The 18,916-nt window shown below is 42.6% G+C and overlaps 1 protein-coding gene and 1 long non-coding RNA gene across 2 annotated transcripts in view; one reads left to right on the top strand and one right to left on the bottom strand.

Moving 5' to 3' along the window:
- LOC140134153 (uncharacterized) overlaps positions 1-18,916 on the bottom strand; it is a 64,970-nt gene that overhangs the window by 30,869 nt on the left and 15,185 nt on the right. The window lies entirely within an intron of this gene.
- Positions 14,103-18,680, top strand: LOC140133904 (uncharacterized). The gene has a single exon (XM_072154593.1). It carries the CDS (start codon positions 14,177-14,179, stop codon positions 17,099-17,101), a length of 2,925 nt encoding a protein of 974 aa, XP_072010694.1. The 5' UTR covers positions 14,103-14,176; the 3' UTR covers positions 17,102-18,680.

Genomic DNA, 18,916 nt, shown 5'->3' with positions numbered 1-18,916 from the left:
GAGACCACTGTGTGTAGTTAAAGCCAGCAAGGTTTAGGATTTCTTTTTGCTTGTTCTGCTTATTTTACATCCTTCTCAATAAAACTGTCCAAGGTCAGTTTAACCCAAATTTTACAGTGTGGACTGTGTTTGCCCATCTACACCAGGAGATAAGATCCTGAACCTAATCCCATAGATATGGTGGAGCCGTGTTATGGCACAAAATAGCACATGAACTGTGTTGCTGCAGAATTTTAAGAGCCAGTAGCTCATATGAGAGACTGTCTCAAAAGCTTGTGGTGTGCATGTTTGTGTCTGAGGAGAGAGACACACAGAGAGACTAAAGTTTGCTACTGAATGCAGTGTTGCTGCCTCTTTTACAATTTTTGCCAAGGATATAATGATGGAATTCAAGAAACTATAAGCACAATTAGTCATGTTCAAAGGTCAAAGAATGCAAAGTGCACATGTGGAGGTATCCACTCCAAGTGGGCTTTGCCATGGTCCAAATTGTTTGTGATGTGTCAAGAGGTACAGAGAAATAACTTGTGAGCACAACCAACCTGAGCCAAGATCCAGATGTCTGAGAATGGATAATATGTGGATGTCCAGTGGCCAAATGTGAAAAAGTCTCGACTGCAGTAATAAGAAGTGGTTGCTTACGGAAACCAACAGCAGGGTACTGTGTCATCCCTGTAGGGGAAAGAGCCATGCTAAAGATGCAAAAGAGTAGATGCCTTTGCATCTTATTACACCTTATTATCTGGTCAGGAGGCCAAAAAATTTTACACAGATATGTGAGCTGGTGGTGGGTACAATCTCATTCTCCATTGATCTGCACTGTCTGCATGATGTCTCGAGAGCACACCTATTAGGTTTGTGAAGACTTGTGAAGACTGGTGAGACTGTTATAATTTAATTTGAAACGGGTTTTGGGTCTGAAAAGCAAAGACTTGTAAAATGTGATGATTTTGAGGTGGGATTCATCCTGCAAAGAGACTTTGCATATATCTGGCAATTGTGTGAGAGTATTCCAAATGTTGCCAAAATTTTGAAAAGCGGTCTGCACCGTGTATTGTCCAGTGCAGAGATGTTGCAGACAAAACTCGGAACGAGCTGTGTTCCCATGAATGGACCTCAGTTGCAGTCATGAAGATGGACGGGAGTCTAGAAGGATTGGCTGGTATGGAGGGAGAGTACACACCCTTGGAGGGGCTTAAAACTTAAATACCCAGCGTCTTCCAGATCCTGGCGCCGCTAATATCAAAGCGGCAGTGAGTACCCACGCTGCTTCCTTATTTTATCAAATACAAATCTATGTTATCTAATGTAAAATCAAAACACTATCGACCCCTGAGGATAGTTGTTGAATACGCACTGGGTCATCTAGGTTATCTTAGGCTGCATTTACACTGACATATGCCCGCATGGCTCCGGACAGCCACTAAGGAGAGGAAGAGGGGTGACTAAATGAAAAATGATGTCCATCGGCAGCAGGCGAAAAAAGTCAGTGGGTGGTAAAAAAAGGCTTTATTGAAAAAACAATGGTTAAAACAAGGATACCATGGTAGCAGGTTACGCGTTTCAGACCCTAGAAGGTGGGTCCTTAGTCATACCTAAGAGGTAAAGCAATGAACTGGTATTTAAAGGAAAAGGAAGTAAACCATTGAGGGTTACGCCTCTTCAATACTCAGTAACAGGTGATGATATTCAAATGAACACAGGCACAGAATATACAAAAGATGCAAAAGATATGTGTGAAAAAACAACCGTGTATAACCACAAAGACCAAAGCACTTATATAGAGAGGCAGAGAAAATAATAAAATTAGTAAATATATAGAAGGTCACTTTGGTAGTTAAGACCAAGAGGATGTCTGGTATCAAGCAGCAGAATCCATTTGGCTTCTTTAAGATGTAAGGTTTTAACCCTGTCACCGCCATGTTTCTGTGGAGGGACATGATCGATGGCACACACTTTGAGGGACGTCATATTTCCCAGATGTGTGTCTCGGAAAAAATGCATCGATAGGTCTGTTAAATTGCGGCTGCGGATGGTATTCGGGTTGGCACCAGTGATATGTTCAGAAAGCCTATCTTTAAGCTTCCTGTAAGTGCAGCCTACGTATTGCAGTTTACAGGTAACACACTCGGCTAAATAAACGACATGCGAGGTTTCACAATTCATGTGTCTGTTGATGTTGTAATTAGTATTGGTGGACACGGATGTGAAAGTACATGGTTTTTTTTCATATATTTGCAAATATTGCATCGAGAACCCCTGCAGCAAAAACTGCCCTTATACGATAGCCGCATACTGCTCTGGGTAGAAGCAGTGAAAGTGTTTGGAGAGATAATATTGGCCAGAATCGGAGCACGTCTGGATGTATACATGATGCCATCTTGGAGGATTTGATTAAGCGTGGGATCGCATTGTAAGATGGGTAAGTATTTTTTTACAGTATTTACAATTTGAGTGTACATAGGAGAAAAACGAGTGCAAAAAACTGGTTTGGAGATGGCAGTATTACTCTTATTTGGTTTTTCAGTTAAGTAGTGTGAACGAGGTTTTGCGTTCACAATATTTTGGGCTCATAGACAATCAGAATTAGAATAGCCTCTTTGATGTAGGTGAGATGTCATATTAATGGCCTCGGTTTCATAAGAAATATAGTCAGAACACACTTGTTTGGCTCTAATAAACTTTCCTATAGGTAGATTTTTTGTAATGTGAGCTGGATGACAGCTATCTTTTCTGAGGAGTGTGTTACCACTGGTGGGTTTGCGGTAAAGGGCTGTGTGAACTGTACCATCGTCCGGGTTACCAATGAGCATGACGTCCAAGAAGGAAATATAATTGTTGCCAAGTTCAAAAGTAAAAGATAAGCTAAGATCGTTGGCATTGATGTAGGAGATAAAGTCGACGACTGCCTCCCGGTGCCCAGTCCACAACAGGAGGCAGTTGTCGATGTATCTACCATACCATTTTATCATGTGAACAAATGGGTTGTTGGCATTGTATAGGTGTCTTTCCTCCCAAAAAGCTATGTAGAGATTGGCTAAGGATGGGGAGAAACAGGCACCCATAGGGCAGCCGGTGACCTGCAGATAGAAAACATCATCATAATGGAAAAAGTTATTTTGCAACAAAAAAGACAAAACTGATACAATGTAGTCCTGTAGTGATGCAGAATACGTGCTGTATTTTTGTAGATGATAGGCTACAGCATGGCATGCTAGTCTGTGCGGTATGAATGTATAAAGCGATGCGACGTCACAAGATAGCCAGGTATCATTAGGGTTCCATGTGAATTCGTTCATAGCCGATAAGACGGCTTTTGTGTCTCTGCATCTCCCCTCTCCATTACAATGCATTTCATACAGCCCGTAACATGGGGAAAGATAGGACTTGTCCTAACTTTTGCCCATTTACAAAGCGGTGTGGTGCTGCACATATGCAGCAACGTATCACTGTGCGGACATTGCTGGTCTATGGGGGACGTATGTATGGCCGTAATCTTGTGAATGCATTCGTGTGAAGGCGGCCATATTGTGTACTAGTGTGAGATAGGGCTATGGCTAGCCTGTCCATGCTAGACGAGCATAGCGACTTATGCAGTTAGTTTTGGGAGTTAGAGCAAGCATTAGCCATCGAACAATCTCCTGTTACACACGTAGTTATATTGGTTTGGGACCATACCAGTATTTTTGACTTGAACATATTAGATATGTTGCTTTTATCTAGTGACCGCAAGACACATTACACTTTGCGTGTTTTTAAAATTAACTTTTTTTAATGCAACTGTGAATAAAAAATAGATTTTAAAACTCTCAGCCATATTTCTTTATTCAGTGAACTCTTTCAAAGCTATAAGAGAGGTGTCATCTTCAAATTATCAGCATTGACAGTGGTGATGGGGGGCAGAGTTTAGTAATATCAAAATAAAAGGAAGACACTGGCACTGCTTATGCAACTCACAATGTAACCCAAAATTTCTTTGACACCTGGCTTATGGGATCGATAGATGCACTGAGCTCCCAAGAGAAGTTGAAGGTGCTTGGCCATACAGTCAGAATTTGTGTGTAGCAGAAGATCAAAACGTGGCAATCACTGATTTCTCTTTAAAACTTCAAAGCTTTGTTCAGTGTTAACAGGATTAACATGATGTTGACTTGCGGCTGAACTTATGGACCATTTTTGTACCCTGGAGCAGTTTCTGTAGCCTCTTCCATTACCCTATCGGGGCATGCACATACAATTTGACATGCTTTGAGCAGCGCTGTGTAATCTGTGTGCGCTATATAAATAAAGAATTGTTATTATTATTAAGCGTTACTCCCGGGATATCACCATGGTGACATGTACACAATGCATAGTAATAAACATCTGAAAGAGTATTGTTCCCGTGAATGATTACATAAAAACACCAATACCATGTTCCATAGTTAAAAGACACAAGGAATAAGTGCAGTTGATCATATACAAAAAGGAGTTCATACCCCATATTAAAAAAAAACACCTAAGTTGTTTCAGTCATTACTAGGTAGACCAATGCATTAAATCTCAAAATCCATTGTGCATTTTTGGAGTAAGAGATCCTTTGAATGATCTCCACTTCTAGGGTTCCTTTCCACTCTTTGATACTGAGAAGGGAAGAGAAGTAGGGTCAACTGAATGGCACCTTTTCATATGGTCAATTAATCTATGACAGCCATTCTGTGAGGAAATAGAATGAAATTAATTGTTCTCCATAGTTTTTCCAATGGAGAATCTGTGGACAAAAAAATAGCATACTCTACAAAAGAGGTTCTAAAGCTAATAAAATCCTTAATATGTGACACCTCCCATTGATATACATATTGTATCTGCAAAAATTACAGTGTCCATATTTATGATTCATTTTAGGTATTCCATCACTTAACCAGATATGTCTGGGAGTAGATTATTTACTTTTCACTAGATGTGTCTTCAATGTAGGGCTCCTTCTAAATGAAATTTGAGGTCTATTTGGGGTTATGTCTAGGTTCCTAAGTAGTTTAGGTTCTTAACCCCTTCCCGACATTTGACGTACTATTACTGCATGGCGGGAGGTGCGTTCCCGCAAAATGCAGTAATAGCACGTCAAGCTTCTGCCGCCGGCTCCTGAACGGAGCCGGCGCCAGAAGCTGCGGGTGTCGGCTATATATTATAGCCGACACCTGCCTCTAACACCCGCGATCGGAGATTTCTCAGGGGCATTTAGCTGGAATCGGACCCCCCCGCGGCGCTTACCGGGGGGTTCGCTGCTCCGATCGCAGCCCCGGGACTGCCGGTGCCCGGGGCTGCGCGATCCTCCTGCCGGGAGCCGGGTCCTGCCTTCTGGCAGGATCCGGCTGTGACACACTGAGCATGCGCAGCACTGTATTAGGTGAAGAATAGCTTGAACAAGTGATCAATGGATCACTTGTTCAAGCTTACCTGTAAAAGTAAAGAAAAAAGGTAAAAAAAACACTAATAACACACTTTTGAATAAAAATAATTAATTAAATAAAGTTAAAGTCCCCCTAAACACAAACATTCCCTATACACATCTAATGAAGTGAAAAAAACTGAAAATTTCCAAAATACCCCACATATTTGGTATCACCGCGTCCGTAACAATCTGTACAATAAGTCAGAAACATTATTGGACCCGTACGGTTAACAAACAAGGGTTAACAAACTTCATAAAAGTTGTTTTACGTACGTTTAGGGGTATAGTTTCTATAATGGGGTAATTTATGGGGTTTTACTTTTATTTAGGCCTCTCAAAGTGACTTGAAACCTGAGCAGGTCCCTCAATAGCAGGATTTTGCTTTTTTTATGAAAATGTGAAAAATCGCACCTGACGTTCAAAGCCCCATAACAGCTTACAAAAATAAGACTATGTATAAAAAACCACAGAGGTATAAAGTAGACATTTGGTGAATGTTGGTTATTATGTTTTCTGGTGTAATGACTCATGTGTGGAAAAAGTAGAACATTTTGAATTTTGAAAATTGAGAATTTTTCCAAATTTTCACCAAATATCTGATTTTCTCATAAATAAATGCAAAACATACCACCAAAATTTTGTAACTAACATGAAGTACAATGTGTCACGAGAAAACAATTTCAAAATCCCTTGGATATGTTAAAGCGTTTCGAAGTTATAACCACTTATAGTGACACAGGGTAGATTTGTAAAAATGGGCCGTGTCAGGAAGGTGAAAAGTGGCTTCAGCGTTAAGGGGTTAAGAAGATTCAAATGTATATGAAATGAACTGTGGATTGCCCCTTCATGTGGACTATTGTCAAGGAAATAAGACTTTTTTCACTATCATTCTTTCTAGGATCTTTCTTATAGGGCAGGGGCGGCGAACCTATGGCACGGGTGCCAGAGGCGGCACTCTGAGCCCTTTCTGTGGGCACCCAGGCCATCACCCTGCAGAATCTTCCTACAATGATAGATGAATTTGCCCTCCTCCTTTCAACTGTGTTGGTGTCCTTGGGAGGCTGAAGGATTGAAAGTTGTCAATGAACAAGGAGAAATACATTACTGCTTAAATTGCTGCGCTGGCACTTGGTAATAAATAAGTGGCTTTTGGTTGAAGTTTGGGCACTGAGGTTCTAAAAGGTTTGCCATCACTGCTATAGGGTAATGAGGTATTCCTAGGGATCTCCATAGCTATTTTCAGAGCTTTTTCTATTACTGAGTTCAGATAACCCCAAATACACAGACATATTTTAGTTCCACAGTGTAAAGGGAAGTGTCTATCCATGTACGTAGGTATTTGTGTATGTAGATGTGTATATGTATAAAATGTCCCTCTGTCATATTCCAATCCCCTGGGAAAGAACACAGCTGCTTTCTTACTCAGGATGTGGTGAGGGCAATCTCACACATCTGTATCCTTGGACAGCAGGATGTCAACCCCCTTTTACTATGGGAATGTCACTCAAACTCTTCAGGGACAGTTATCTAGAGACACTTCACACCTCTATACCAGGATGGAAATCCGGGATCTCTGTTATTCCCACCTGAGGGGGGGCTGGATGGGTGACTAAATACACACCCTGTATTGGAAATACAGGATAGGAAGGGATATACATCTGTTGTCCACCATCTTGGGGGAAGGGACAGAGGAGAGACTTATAAGGGGATGATAGTGGAGGATAGAGGAAGAAATATCTTCCCTACAGACCAACTAGGAAAGAAGAAGGAATCTGCCATCACCACCAGCTAAGAGGATCACCACAGAGAAGACACTATAGCACCTTCCCGGATTTGGCTGAGTACCTGTATCTCTGTACCCCAACTCCCCTGTTCTCTATCTCTGTACCCCGGCTCCCCTGACCTCTATCTCTGTACCCGGCTCCCCTGTTCTCTATCTCTGTACCCGGCTCCCCTGTTCTCTATCTCTGTACCCCGGCTCCCCTGATCTCTATCTCTGTACCCGGCTCCCCTGTTCTCTATCTCTGTACCCCGGCTCCCTTGTTCTCTATCTCTGTACCCCTGCTTTCCTATCTACCTAAATCTATCTCTGTACCCCTGCTTTCCTATCTACCTAAATCTATCTCTGTACCCCGGCTCCCTTGTTCTCTATCTCTGTACCCCTGCTTTCCTATCTACCTAAATCTATCTCTGTACCCCTGCTTTCCTATCTACCTAAATCTATCTCTGTACCCCTGCTTTCCTATCTACCTAAATCTATCTCTGTACCCCTGCTTTCCTATCTACCTAAATCTATCTCTGTACCCCTGCTTTCCTATCTACCTAAATCTATCTCTGTACCCCTGCTTTCCTGTTAATCTCCCTGTCCCCCTTTGTTCTCTGTAATAATAGGGATAGTTAGGTGTGTGGATTATTATATTGTGTGTGTGTGTGTGTGTTTATATGCATTGTGGTGGGTTGGATTCTGTGGGTTTTGTGGGTATTGTGATTAACATTGTATACTTCTAGTGTGTTAATAAATATTATTAGTATTAACCCTGAGTGTGGTAAATTATAGTGTACAATACAGAGACTAGAAACAGAAGATATAGAATATAGTAAACAGTACAACGAGGAACTACCAGCGTCCTACAACATTGGCGAGCCAGGCCCGACTGTTAATTAATTTGTTCTTATGTGTTCATTAAGTTAAGCTGCTTTATACTGTGAACTAAGATAGGTAGAAGCACGGACAGGTGACATTGGTACACGGTGTAGTGTCGTGTTATACTGTGTGCAAGGCCTTGAAGTTCGGACAGGTATCACAGCTGTGCTTGAGAGGACAAGAAAGAATTAATAACAGAGAACCTATTTTAATTTTTTTGTGTACTGTTGTATGATTATTAATAATTTTCTGTTTCCTTTGCAATAAACTATTTGTGCACGGGACTATTGCTAGAAGAGTCACAGGGTAAATTGGACGATTCATCGCAGATCCTGCAGCATCAACGTCAGTGTTCTTCAGGAAAAGTTCAGCTGGTCGGTGAAAGGCATCCAGTTAAAGAAGGACCTTTTTCAAGCAGCAGAAAGACAAGAAGAACAAGAGCAACCAAGATGACCACAGAACAGGTAGGCATGGATTTTACTACACTGAAAGATTTATGTAAAAATAGTACATTCACCCCAGTACCACCCAATTCCTATAAGTCAGGAGAAATGTTATGGTCTGCTTTGTTAGATCAGGCATATGCACATGATAAGGCATATATAAGTAAACGCAGCGTTTTTAATAAAACGTCCAAACGGCTTCAAATGTTGGCAAAATTAGTTTACACTTATGAGGATATCATTTGGAAGCCGGAACATGCTGAGATGCTTGCAAACACAAGAAAGACAGAGGAAGCAGTCCCTAAGGGCAACTTCCACTGCCATTGTTGTGTAGAGAACTGTAAACAGGTTTTTACTTTAGAAACTCAGTTAGAAGAAAAGGCCCAATGTACAATTGAGAGAGGCAAGGAGATTTGTGTGTTGGAATCTAGACTGTCTGAGAAAGATAGTTATTATTCTGACATGGACAAAGAACTTATAAGATTGTACACTGAGAACAATCAATTCAGAAACAGATTGGCATCAACTGATGCAATGATAGCAACTCTAAGGGAGGATCTAGCTGTAAAATCACAAAGCATTGTGAACTTGCAACAGATCATCTCTGATTTATCACGTTCAAATGCTAACAGCAGGGTACCCTTACCTAAGAAACAAGTTTGTGTTTCTGAAACAGTGCAGGGGGAGACTGGGACAATGGAACATATGTCTCCCATGACAGATACTAGGGTTCAAGTGGAGCGTGCTCTAAATTTCTCTCCAACATCTTTGGAGCAGAGACATAGTGGACACTCCCACAGGCAGGACTCGACATGGGGATTGGACAGCGGGTGGGAAACTGTAAATACTGCTTCCAATCTACCTGCGTGTCCAGACAGGGCTTTGGAACTTTATCCTAACCATAATAATATGGAGAGGATAAATTTCCTGTTACGGATCTGTAAAGAGATCCCCAAGTATGATCCAAATGTGGATCCATTTACAGCATGTGATATTTTTGAGGGTCATTGCAAAAAATATTCGGTTGCCCCAGAATATCGTATGGAGCTGTTTAAGTTGTGGTTGCCTACACACCTAAACCAGAGGTATGAGGCAACGGGTAGGAAAGTCCCCAGGAATGGGCATTTTCATGATGAGGAAGAACGCCTTTCAATACTCATGAGATTGTCAACAGGGCATTGGGATGTCACGCCAGACATCCTGACAAAATTCAAACCCACTATACAGGATGAGCCTTTGTCTCTTTGTAGCCGGTTTGAAGCAATGTACAGGAAAGTTACAAAGGATCATGGTATTGGAATTCCACAAGGCATGGTTCGCATGTTTGTGGACAAATTCCCCTATCTAGATACTGCAATCAGGCTAAGTGCAGCGAAGGAACCATCGCTCACGGATGCAGCAATGATTATTGAGCAGTATAGACAAGACATACTGCACAATAAAAAATCTGTGAAAATTAGGGAGCGTAGGAATTTCCCATTTAGATCACAAGATGAACGTGGACAACAGGTTAGACCACACACGTCTGTTTACCCCACAGCCCCACCATTGGAAAAGACAGGAAACATACGCTGTTTCCTGTGTTTACAATATGGTCACATGAAGAGGAATTGTCCACAAGGAGTGCGTTCAAATAGTAGAAACCCAGATAAAAATGGCAATAATAATGGTTTCAAGTTGAAACCGGAGTTTGCTAAACAAATGGGGGAACAGACATATAAGGATCAAGGAGATTTACAGGGCCAGACACTAAAACGTGTGGCACTTGTAAATGCCCCAGACAAAACAGCCCCTGAAAAACTTTGTGTGGAATCTCACATGTCCATACAGAACTCACAGATTCGCCCAAATCAGGTAGCAGTATGTACCACAGAGGTTCCTACTGAAAGTCTGGTACAGATCGATTGAAGGTTAGGGATCCCTAAAGATCTGGCTCCAGTATGTCATATCATATTGGATTCTTCAGGGAGACCCCACATAAAAGCCAGAATAAAAGACCAAGATACCATGATCATGCTTGACACTGGTGCAGAAATTTCTATTACCAATATCAAACATGATTTACACCCCAACAGCCCTCAGTGTGTGGTGATCGGTTTTGATCACCAACAAGGGGGGGTGAGAGCCCACAGGGTAGATGAAGTTGTGATTCAACTTGCCAGGCACATGATCTTGAAAGTCCCAATGTGGTATTACCCTGGTTCTGACAATATCATTGGCACTGATGTAATGACACAGAACGGATGGATCCTTGATTTGGCAAACTGTATTGTAACTCCAAAAATATGTTGGAGCACAAATGGCCAGATGTTTCACACAATAAAGACCTTGAAGCTATTGTGTATGAACTTCCAGAGCTATGGGCTCAAAGCAAAAATGACTGTGGGAGAATGGTTGGTGTTCAGGTGGACATTCAAGGGCCTGACCCACCACCTCAACGTCAATACCGATTCCCACCAGAAGCAACACAATCGATTCTGGAAACAGTCAAAGACTTAGAAGCAAAGGGTGTGGTCATAGAGTGTAATTCTAAGTGCAACAATCCCCTGTGGCCAGTGAAAAAGAAGGGTTCAGAAAATGCATGGAGGCTTACAATAGACCTTCGTGTCCTCAATAAGTACACACCTATGTCTGCACCGCTAGTGGCACAGACCCCCGACATAATGGCGAGAATAAGCGGCAAAAGTCGAATATTCTCAACCATTGATGTGGCCAATGGTTTTTTCTCCATCGAGTTGTCAGAGAATTGCAGGTACAAGTTTGCATTCACCGTAGTGAACAAACAGTACATGTTCTGTGTACTGCCTCAGGGACTCCACAGTAGTCCTACATATTTTCACCAGGCTTTGGCAGCAATACTGAGTGTATTCTCACGGCCAGAATGCCTGCTACAATATGTGGATGACTTACTTCTTCACACAGAGACAATGGAAGAACATTTGTCTCTATTGAAGGAACTGTTGAGACTTTTGGCCAGAGCTGGGCTCAAGTTGAGTCCGCACAAGGCAAATTTGGCAAGAGTAGAAGTCACTTTCCTTGGTGTTCAGATCTCCTATGGAACCAAGGGCATCATGGTTGCCCGGGTGGAAGCCATGGTAAAGTTACCCAGACCAGCCACTCTACAAGATTTACGTAAATTCCTAGGAGTAGCCAACTTCATGAGAGAGTTCATAGAGGATTTTGCTGCCAAAGCAAAGCCACTTTACGAACTCTTAAAAGGGAAAGAGCCGTCCCTCAAGGATTGGTCAGAGATACAGGAGGAAGCCTTTTCAACTTTGAAAAGAGATCTTTCTTCTGCTCCAGCACTAGCCACCCCTCACTCTGAAGGGGATTTGGCCATACAAGCTCATGCGGGTACAGAGTCTATCTCAGCTGTCCTACTACAAAAGATAGGATATGATCATAGAGCTCTTGGATATTTCTCCAGGCTCCTTTCACCAGTTGAAAAAGGGTTTGATGAATGTGCCAAACAACTGGCAGCCATACACTATGCGGTCAAAGCAACAGAGCATATTGTAGGCTTCAGGCCCCTCACTGTACAGACCCCACATTCTCCATTAGCCCTCTTACTACGAGATACACTCCCCGGAGTCTCTCAACAAAGATTTGGGAGGTGGATCATGGATCTGAGTGGTCGGAATCTCACAGTCAACCACAAAGCCAAATATGTTCTATCTCAGTTGTTAAATGTGACAGGGACTGAACATGATTGTGGAGTACCAACACAAGGCACGACCCCACCACTGTTCAGATCAACCACAGATCCAGATGACAGAGTAATTTTTGTTGATGGCTCTCGATTCTGTTTAGATGGTACCTATATGACAGGGTTTGCGGTACTGGATGAAACCACCGGTACACAGAGCCTTGTCAAGCTACCAGGTTACATGTCAGCACAACGGGCTGAACTGGAGGCTGTCAGAGAAGCCCTTCTTCTTCAGCCTCTTGGAAACCGCACTATATATAGCGACAGCTCATATGTAGTCAGGTCACTTACCCTACACCTGGATACTTGGAAAAGACGAGGATTTGTGGACAGCCAGAACAAACCTTTGGCTCATGTCTCTATCCTGAAGGAGTTGTGGGAATGGGGCATGACACACCCTGGAAAGGCCGCCATCATAAAAATTCCAGCACACCAGAAGGGGAATGAACCATTGGTTTTGGGCAACGACAAAGCAGATGAATCAGCCAAACTGGCTGCTGTTTCCGGGATCCTACGGGAACCAGAGGTGGAAGAACTACCCTCACGCCAAATTGCAGTAAGGAGTACCCACCTCAAAGATAGTCCAGTGTCATTTGAGGAGGAACAAGCTAAGGATCCTCTATTACTGGTACATTTTACCAACCCACAAGATCCCTTTTCAATACAACAAGGTATCTTGTGTTATGACACTGGAACTGCCTCGCTCCCTCTACCGGTTATCCCACAACATCTTCAAGCAGAGTTGACACGACTAAACCACCAGTTAATGGGACATCTAGGTAGAGACAAACTTTTGTCCCTCCTCAAAGACAAATTATACTGGCCAAGCATGTCAAAGACGGTAGAAGATATCATACAACAATGTCTAGTGTGTGCACAGGTAAACCCAAGGGCACCAGCCCTGAAACCAGTATTGCAGCGAATCCCCCCAGCAGAGGGACCCTGGTCTGCAATACAAATTGACTACATAGGACCATTACCCTCAGGCAGCCGAAATTATCGCTATGCATTGGTGGTGGTGGATGTCTTTTCAAAATGGGTAGAAGTCATCCCAACGGTAAATGATTCTGCTGCCACTACTGCTCGAGTCCTTTGGGAACAGGTTCTGTCACGATGGGGTATCCCCAGGGTGATCGAATCGGATCGGGGAACTCATTTCACTGGTAAGGTCATGAAAGCTCTTTGCGGTCTTCTTGACACAAAACAGAGATTTCATGTGCCTTACCATCCTCAATCAGCAGGTATTGTGGAGCGGATGAACCGAACCATCAAAACACGGCTTTCCAAAGCGCTGTTGGAAAAGGGTTGCTCTTGGGTAACCTGTCTTCCAGCTGTGTTAATGGGTATCCGCGCCACAGAGTCAACCACAACAGGCATCACACCATTTGAACTAATGACAGGGCGCAAGATGCCACTATGTTTTCCAAATGAGCCACATATTTCAAATCCAATAAAGGATGCCATTGCCAGAGATGTCTTTCTTCAACAGGTTCAAAAGAACCTGAAGGAGTTATTGCCTCATGCAGCAATACGAATGCACAAACCATATCTACAGGGAGAAACTCCCATGCCCTTTGTAGGTGATAGGGTAATGGTTAAAGTGTTCCGAAGGGCTGGTCCCTGGGATGCAAACTGGGAAGGACCTTATCAGGTCCTTGAAACCATGGGAGACACCATGCTCAAGGTACAAAGGCCTATAACAACAAAAAAACGTTCACAAAGGCGTCAAGAAGCTTTTTGGATCCACATTGACCAAGCTAAAGCTACCAAAGCCTTCCCAACTCAATAATGATCTAACATATATAGTTGGGAGAGGGGGGGGGGGGTCGAAGGTGTATCACAAACATTTATTATCAATATATAACATTACAATACCAAGTTAAGCAAGTTATGTTAAATTTCTTTTCCCTTAGCAGGTCAAAGAATGGAAAAACACTGCGAAATCAGGAATCATGAAGTATAAGGGTCATGTGGAAAGCACTAACCTCCAGTTTGTAATAATTGTGGTAAGCATGATGTTGGTGGATTCAGCCTCCATGGGGGATAATTTGGAAAAGACTTCTGATCCAGATGTGAGATCACTCGGATCACCAAGTCTCCTCACAGTAGAATGTCTAGAAGGAAAAATCCTAGAACCATACAGCAATTTCACATTTATACCAGGACAGTGGTATCTGTATGGTTTCCAGAGGAAAGGTTTTACCAATGGCATAGTTCAGCATTATACCCCGGTGGAGAATGTATCTGCCATACAACATGATTTACATGCTCTCTGCCTAAAAGAATATAGACATTTCCAGGACTCAGACCTGACACCTATCAAATCTCTTAGATGGGTGTCAAGAAATCCCCACTTACATCCTTACAAGTCAGTAGTGGGAAATACAACCAAAGTCTTGTGTACCAAAGAAGGAATTCTGAGTCCTGAAGATGTCACTGGAGCAGAGTATAGTGGATGGTATATCCTTAAAGCTATTTTTCTAAAACATAGGGGTCAGGATGGCTTGAGAGTAAGGACTTATTTTGATAGACCTATCCCTGTAAAAGGCACTCTGAAGGCATATTGTATGTTAAGGGATTCCCAGATGTTTCTTACTAGACAATCCATATATGCACAAGGACATGTGTCCACTGACTATTTACGGACCAGTGTAATGATGTTAAAGTTATTCTGCAGTCAATCCGGGCAAGTTCTATGGAATGATCAAAGTGGTCCCGTAAAACTTGAAGGCTTTTATAGAGCTGCAGTTTTGAAGGTGCGGACAGATGCAGCAGATCAAAGATATACTCAGGTAGAGGGATCCCCTTCCATACGATCATTTATGATTACCATCATGAGGGACAGATGTGTACAAGAAGTTACAGGACACTATTTTGTTACCTATGCACACTGGGAGCCAGATACTCAGATGGTATTGTCAGATACTAACCCATGGAGATGGGATATATTATGCAATGGAGTGGATTCTCCAATAATTGATGTATGGATGGATGGAACTCCTATGTCTGAGGAATATCGGGGTATATATGTATCTTCCGATTGGAAAGATCCTAGAGGCAGAGATATTAACTTTGATATCAATATAGATGGTTCGTTCAAATGGCCATTTTGTGAGGCTGTCGATGAAGGGTGCTGGACATTCACTCAATGGGTTTACCTTGCTAAAAATAAACCTGTTCGGAACCTAGTGTTACAGGCTGGAGACGGAGACCAGTGGTATCAATTCAAAGGAAGAGGAAAAATATGTGTAACAGTGGTAAGGATTCCTTATGAAACAGAAGGTCTCAAGCCAATAAAACCACATCTGGAGTCTTGTAACATCCCTACATATCAATTGGCAGATCCCATAACACCTCAGCTATCATCCCCCTGGAAAATCATCACAGAAACCAAGTTTGTCTTATACACTTGGAGGATATCAGTAGATGATTTCAGGGTGGACCATTGGGATCATAGATGTGAGGAGTTTGTGAGAAACCAAATTGATATGCTTAGAGGATGGGTAGAATCAGGACAAGAGGTAAGAAAAGATGATCTCAGACAAAGGAAGTACAGGGGGAAAAGGGATTTGATTGCAATGGGTCTGGGAGGAGGTGCAATGGGAATAGGGGCGCTAAACACTATGGATCTAGAAGTATTAAGGAATAAACTTGGAGATCTGGCACAGCATGCTGGGGAAGGTCTCAGGACCCAGCTTGATGTAAATCAGGTTCTGGAGGGTTTACAACACTCACACATAGATGCAACTACTTCTCTATCTTCTGCACTAAGAGAGAAGTTTAGACAGCTAGTTGTAGGTCTCCTAGAAGAGCAGGATAGAACACAACTTGCCCTGACATGTACTCAAGTACAAAGTGAACTCTCTGATAACCTTAAACATATTATATCCTCTTTACATAGTAGCCACTACCCATTTAACCTATGGCAAAGGATGAGTAGTTATATTTCCCCTTTTGCAGTTAATCATACCAACTGGTGGGTCAGTCAGTGGCATGGTTGCCAAAATCTCACATGTACCGCTTCATCTTTGGCACCCACCTCTGGTAAAGTAAGACAAGGGTACAATGTCATTAACCTGGGTACGGTAATAAAAAACTCAACAGTACTTCACCCACAGCTCCCCTCAGATATCCTGACATATGAGGCAGGCCAACCGTATCTGTTTGATACAGATGGATGTTGGAGAAAAGAGGATGCTATTCTCTGCCAAGGTAGTTCTGATCGTGTGTTTAGACACCAGTGTTGGGATATTGAGGGTTCCTGTGAGGTGAAAACCAGAGCGGTACCTCCATCATATATAAAATATGTGGGTCAAGGGTATTGGTGTTGGTATCAAACAACGAATATGTCATATACCATTTATTCAACTAACTGCACCGAAAGAGGAGAACTCCTCCCAGGAGCATATTGTACTTCTTATCCAGTTTTAGGTATCGATATTGCAGGTGAAAAGGGAAGAACACCGATTACCCCCGAAAAGAGACTCGATATCCGTCCAGATACTCCCCTAAGACTTCAGAAAATCCCTCTTGGTTTTGGCAACAAACTTAAACATCTTTTGTTAGACTTCAGCCAAGAGGAAGGGATAATTAAGAGACTCAAAGACTCTGAAGATCAAGCCACCATTCTTCTAAAACATGATCAGATGAAGATTACAGGGATTGTCCATGCCCTGGAAAAAGACTCTACAGTGTCCTGGTGGGAAAGTCTGTTTGGCTACAGCCCCAAAGCAACTTCATTCTTTAATATGCTAATTCACCCAGTCATAGTTCTCCTCGTCCTGGTCACTATTATGTATATCGGACTATTTTTTTATATACAAGAAAATGAAAGGCCTGGCCAACCAAATACAATTGGGCCAGGCAGAACATCATGAACTGATTCGAAGGCAGGGATTAAGGACTTGATGATAACAATCTTTTCTATATATAATTTGTATATTTGGATTTTTAGGGTGATGGGAATTTGTGTGTTCGGTGCAAATAGTATGCCTGTGTTTTAATTATGTGTAGGGACCTTAGGGATAGGTAAGGTATTCCCACTCTATGGTGAGTAATTGCCTTTTAACTTTATATATGGTATGATTAATAACAGGATGGATTGAATGTCAGGTATTGGGGACATGGGAGGCAATGCCCCTCCCCACAATTTGACCTTAGGTTCTGAGACATCGCCTCCCATTCTAGTCTGCTGTCTTGCCTTGGTAAAGATCCAGGTTTTCTGTCCACGGATACCACTCCAATCAAGGTTCTTCATTGTTCTTCTTCAACACCTCTGATGAAAAGTTGCTGTGGAAAATTGGATGATGACTCTACATGACCATAACACCAGATTAATGGTAGTGCTACATATGCTCAAGCATGAGTAAATGGCCTTTCTCTCAAACCTGCATGTGGGACATTGGTCAGGATGACAATTGAGATTGGCTACAGCAGGAGACTGGCAATACAGACAAGGTCAACCAAAGAGACTCATACCATAGTAAAGGACTGTGATTCAGAGAGGAAGAGACAAGAAGCAGATGACGTTCTCTGTGGGCAGAGGATACTGGGTTACGGTGACGGGCAGGAAGGTGGCTCTGTGGGAAAGTGATGTCTTGGTACCTAAATGCAAAATTATACTTCATTCCATCCTGAATCACTACCAGGGATAAATATGGTTGAATAGGCAAATACGGTTCAACACAACACTTCCCTCAAATTTTAATTGTCGAGTCCCCGACAACAGGGCGATTGTAAAGGGAAGTGTCTATCCATGTACGTAGGTATTTGTGTATGTAGATGTGTATATATATATATATATATATATATATATATATATATATATGTATAAAATGTCCCTCTGTCATATTCCATTCCCCTGGGAAAGAACACAGCTGCTTTCTTACTCAGGATGTGGTGAGGGCAATCTCACACATCTGTATCCTTGGACAGCAGGATGTCAACCCCCTTTTACTATGGGAATGTCACTCAAACTCTTCAGGGACAGTTATCTAGAGACACTTCACACCTCTATACCAGGATGGAAATCCGGGATCTCTGTTATTCCCACCTGAGGGGGGGCTGGATGGGTGACTAAATACACACCCTGTATTGGAAATACAGGATAGGAAGGGATATACATCTGTTGTCCACCATCTTGGGGGAAGGGACAGAGGAGAGACTTATAAGGGGATGATAGTGGAGGATAGAGGAAGAAATATCTTCCCTACAGACCAACTAGGAAAGAAGAAGGAATCTGCCATCACCACCAGCTAAGAGGATCACCACAGAGAAGACACTATAGCACCTTCCCGGATTTGGCTGAGTACCTGTATCTCTGTACCCCAACTCCCCTGTTCTCTATCTCTGTACCCCGGCTCCCCTGATCTCTATCTCTGTACCCGGCTCCCCTGTTCTCTATCTCTGTACCCGGCTCCCCTGTTCTCTATCTCTGTACCCCGGCTCCCCTGATCTCTATCTCTGTACCCGGCTCCCCTGTTCTCTATCTCTGTACCCCTGCTTTCCTATCTACCTAAATCTATCTCTGTACCCCTGCTTTCCTATCTACCTAAATCTATCTCTGTACCCCGGCTCCCTTGTTCTCTATCTCTGTACCCCTGCTTTCCTATCTACCTAAATCTATCTCTGTACCCCTGCTTTCCTATCTACCTAAATCTATCTCTGTACCCCTGCTTTCCTATCTACCTAAA

Source organism: Engystomops pustulosus, chromosome 5 (genome assembly GCF_040894005.1).
Source record: "Engystomops pustulosus chromosome 5, aEngPut4.maternal, whole genome shotgun sequence".
NCBI classification, from domain to species: domain Eukaryota; kingdom Metazoa; phylum Chordata; class Amphibia; order Anura; family Leptodactylidae; genus Engystomops; species Engystomops pustulosus.
This window is presented reverse-complemented; position numbering and strand designations above follow the sequence as displayed.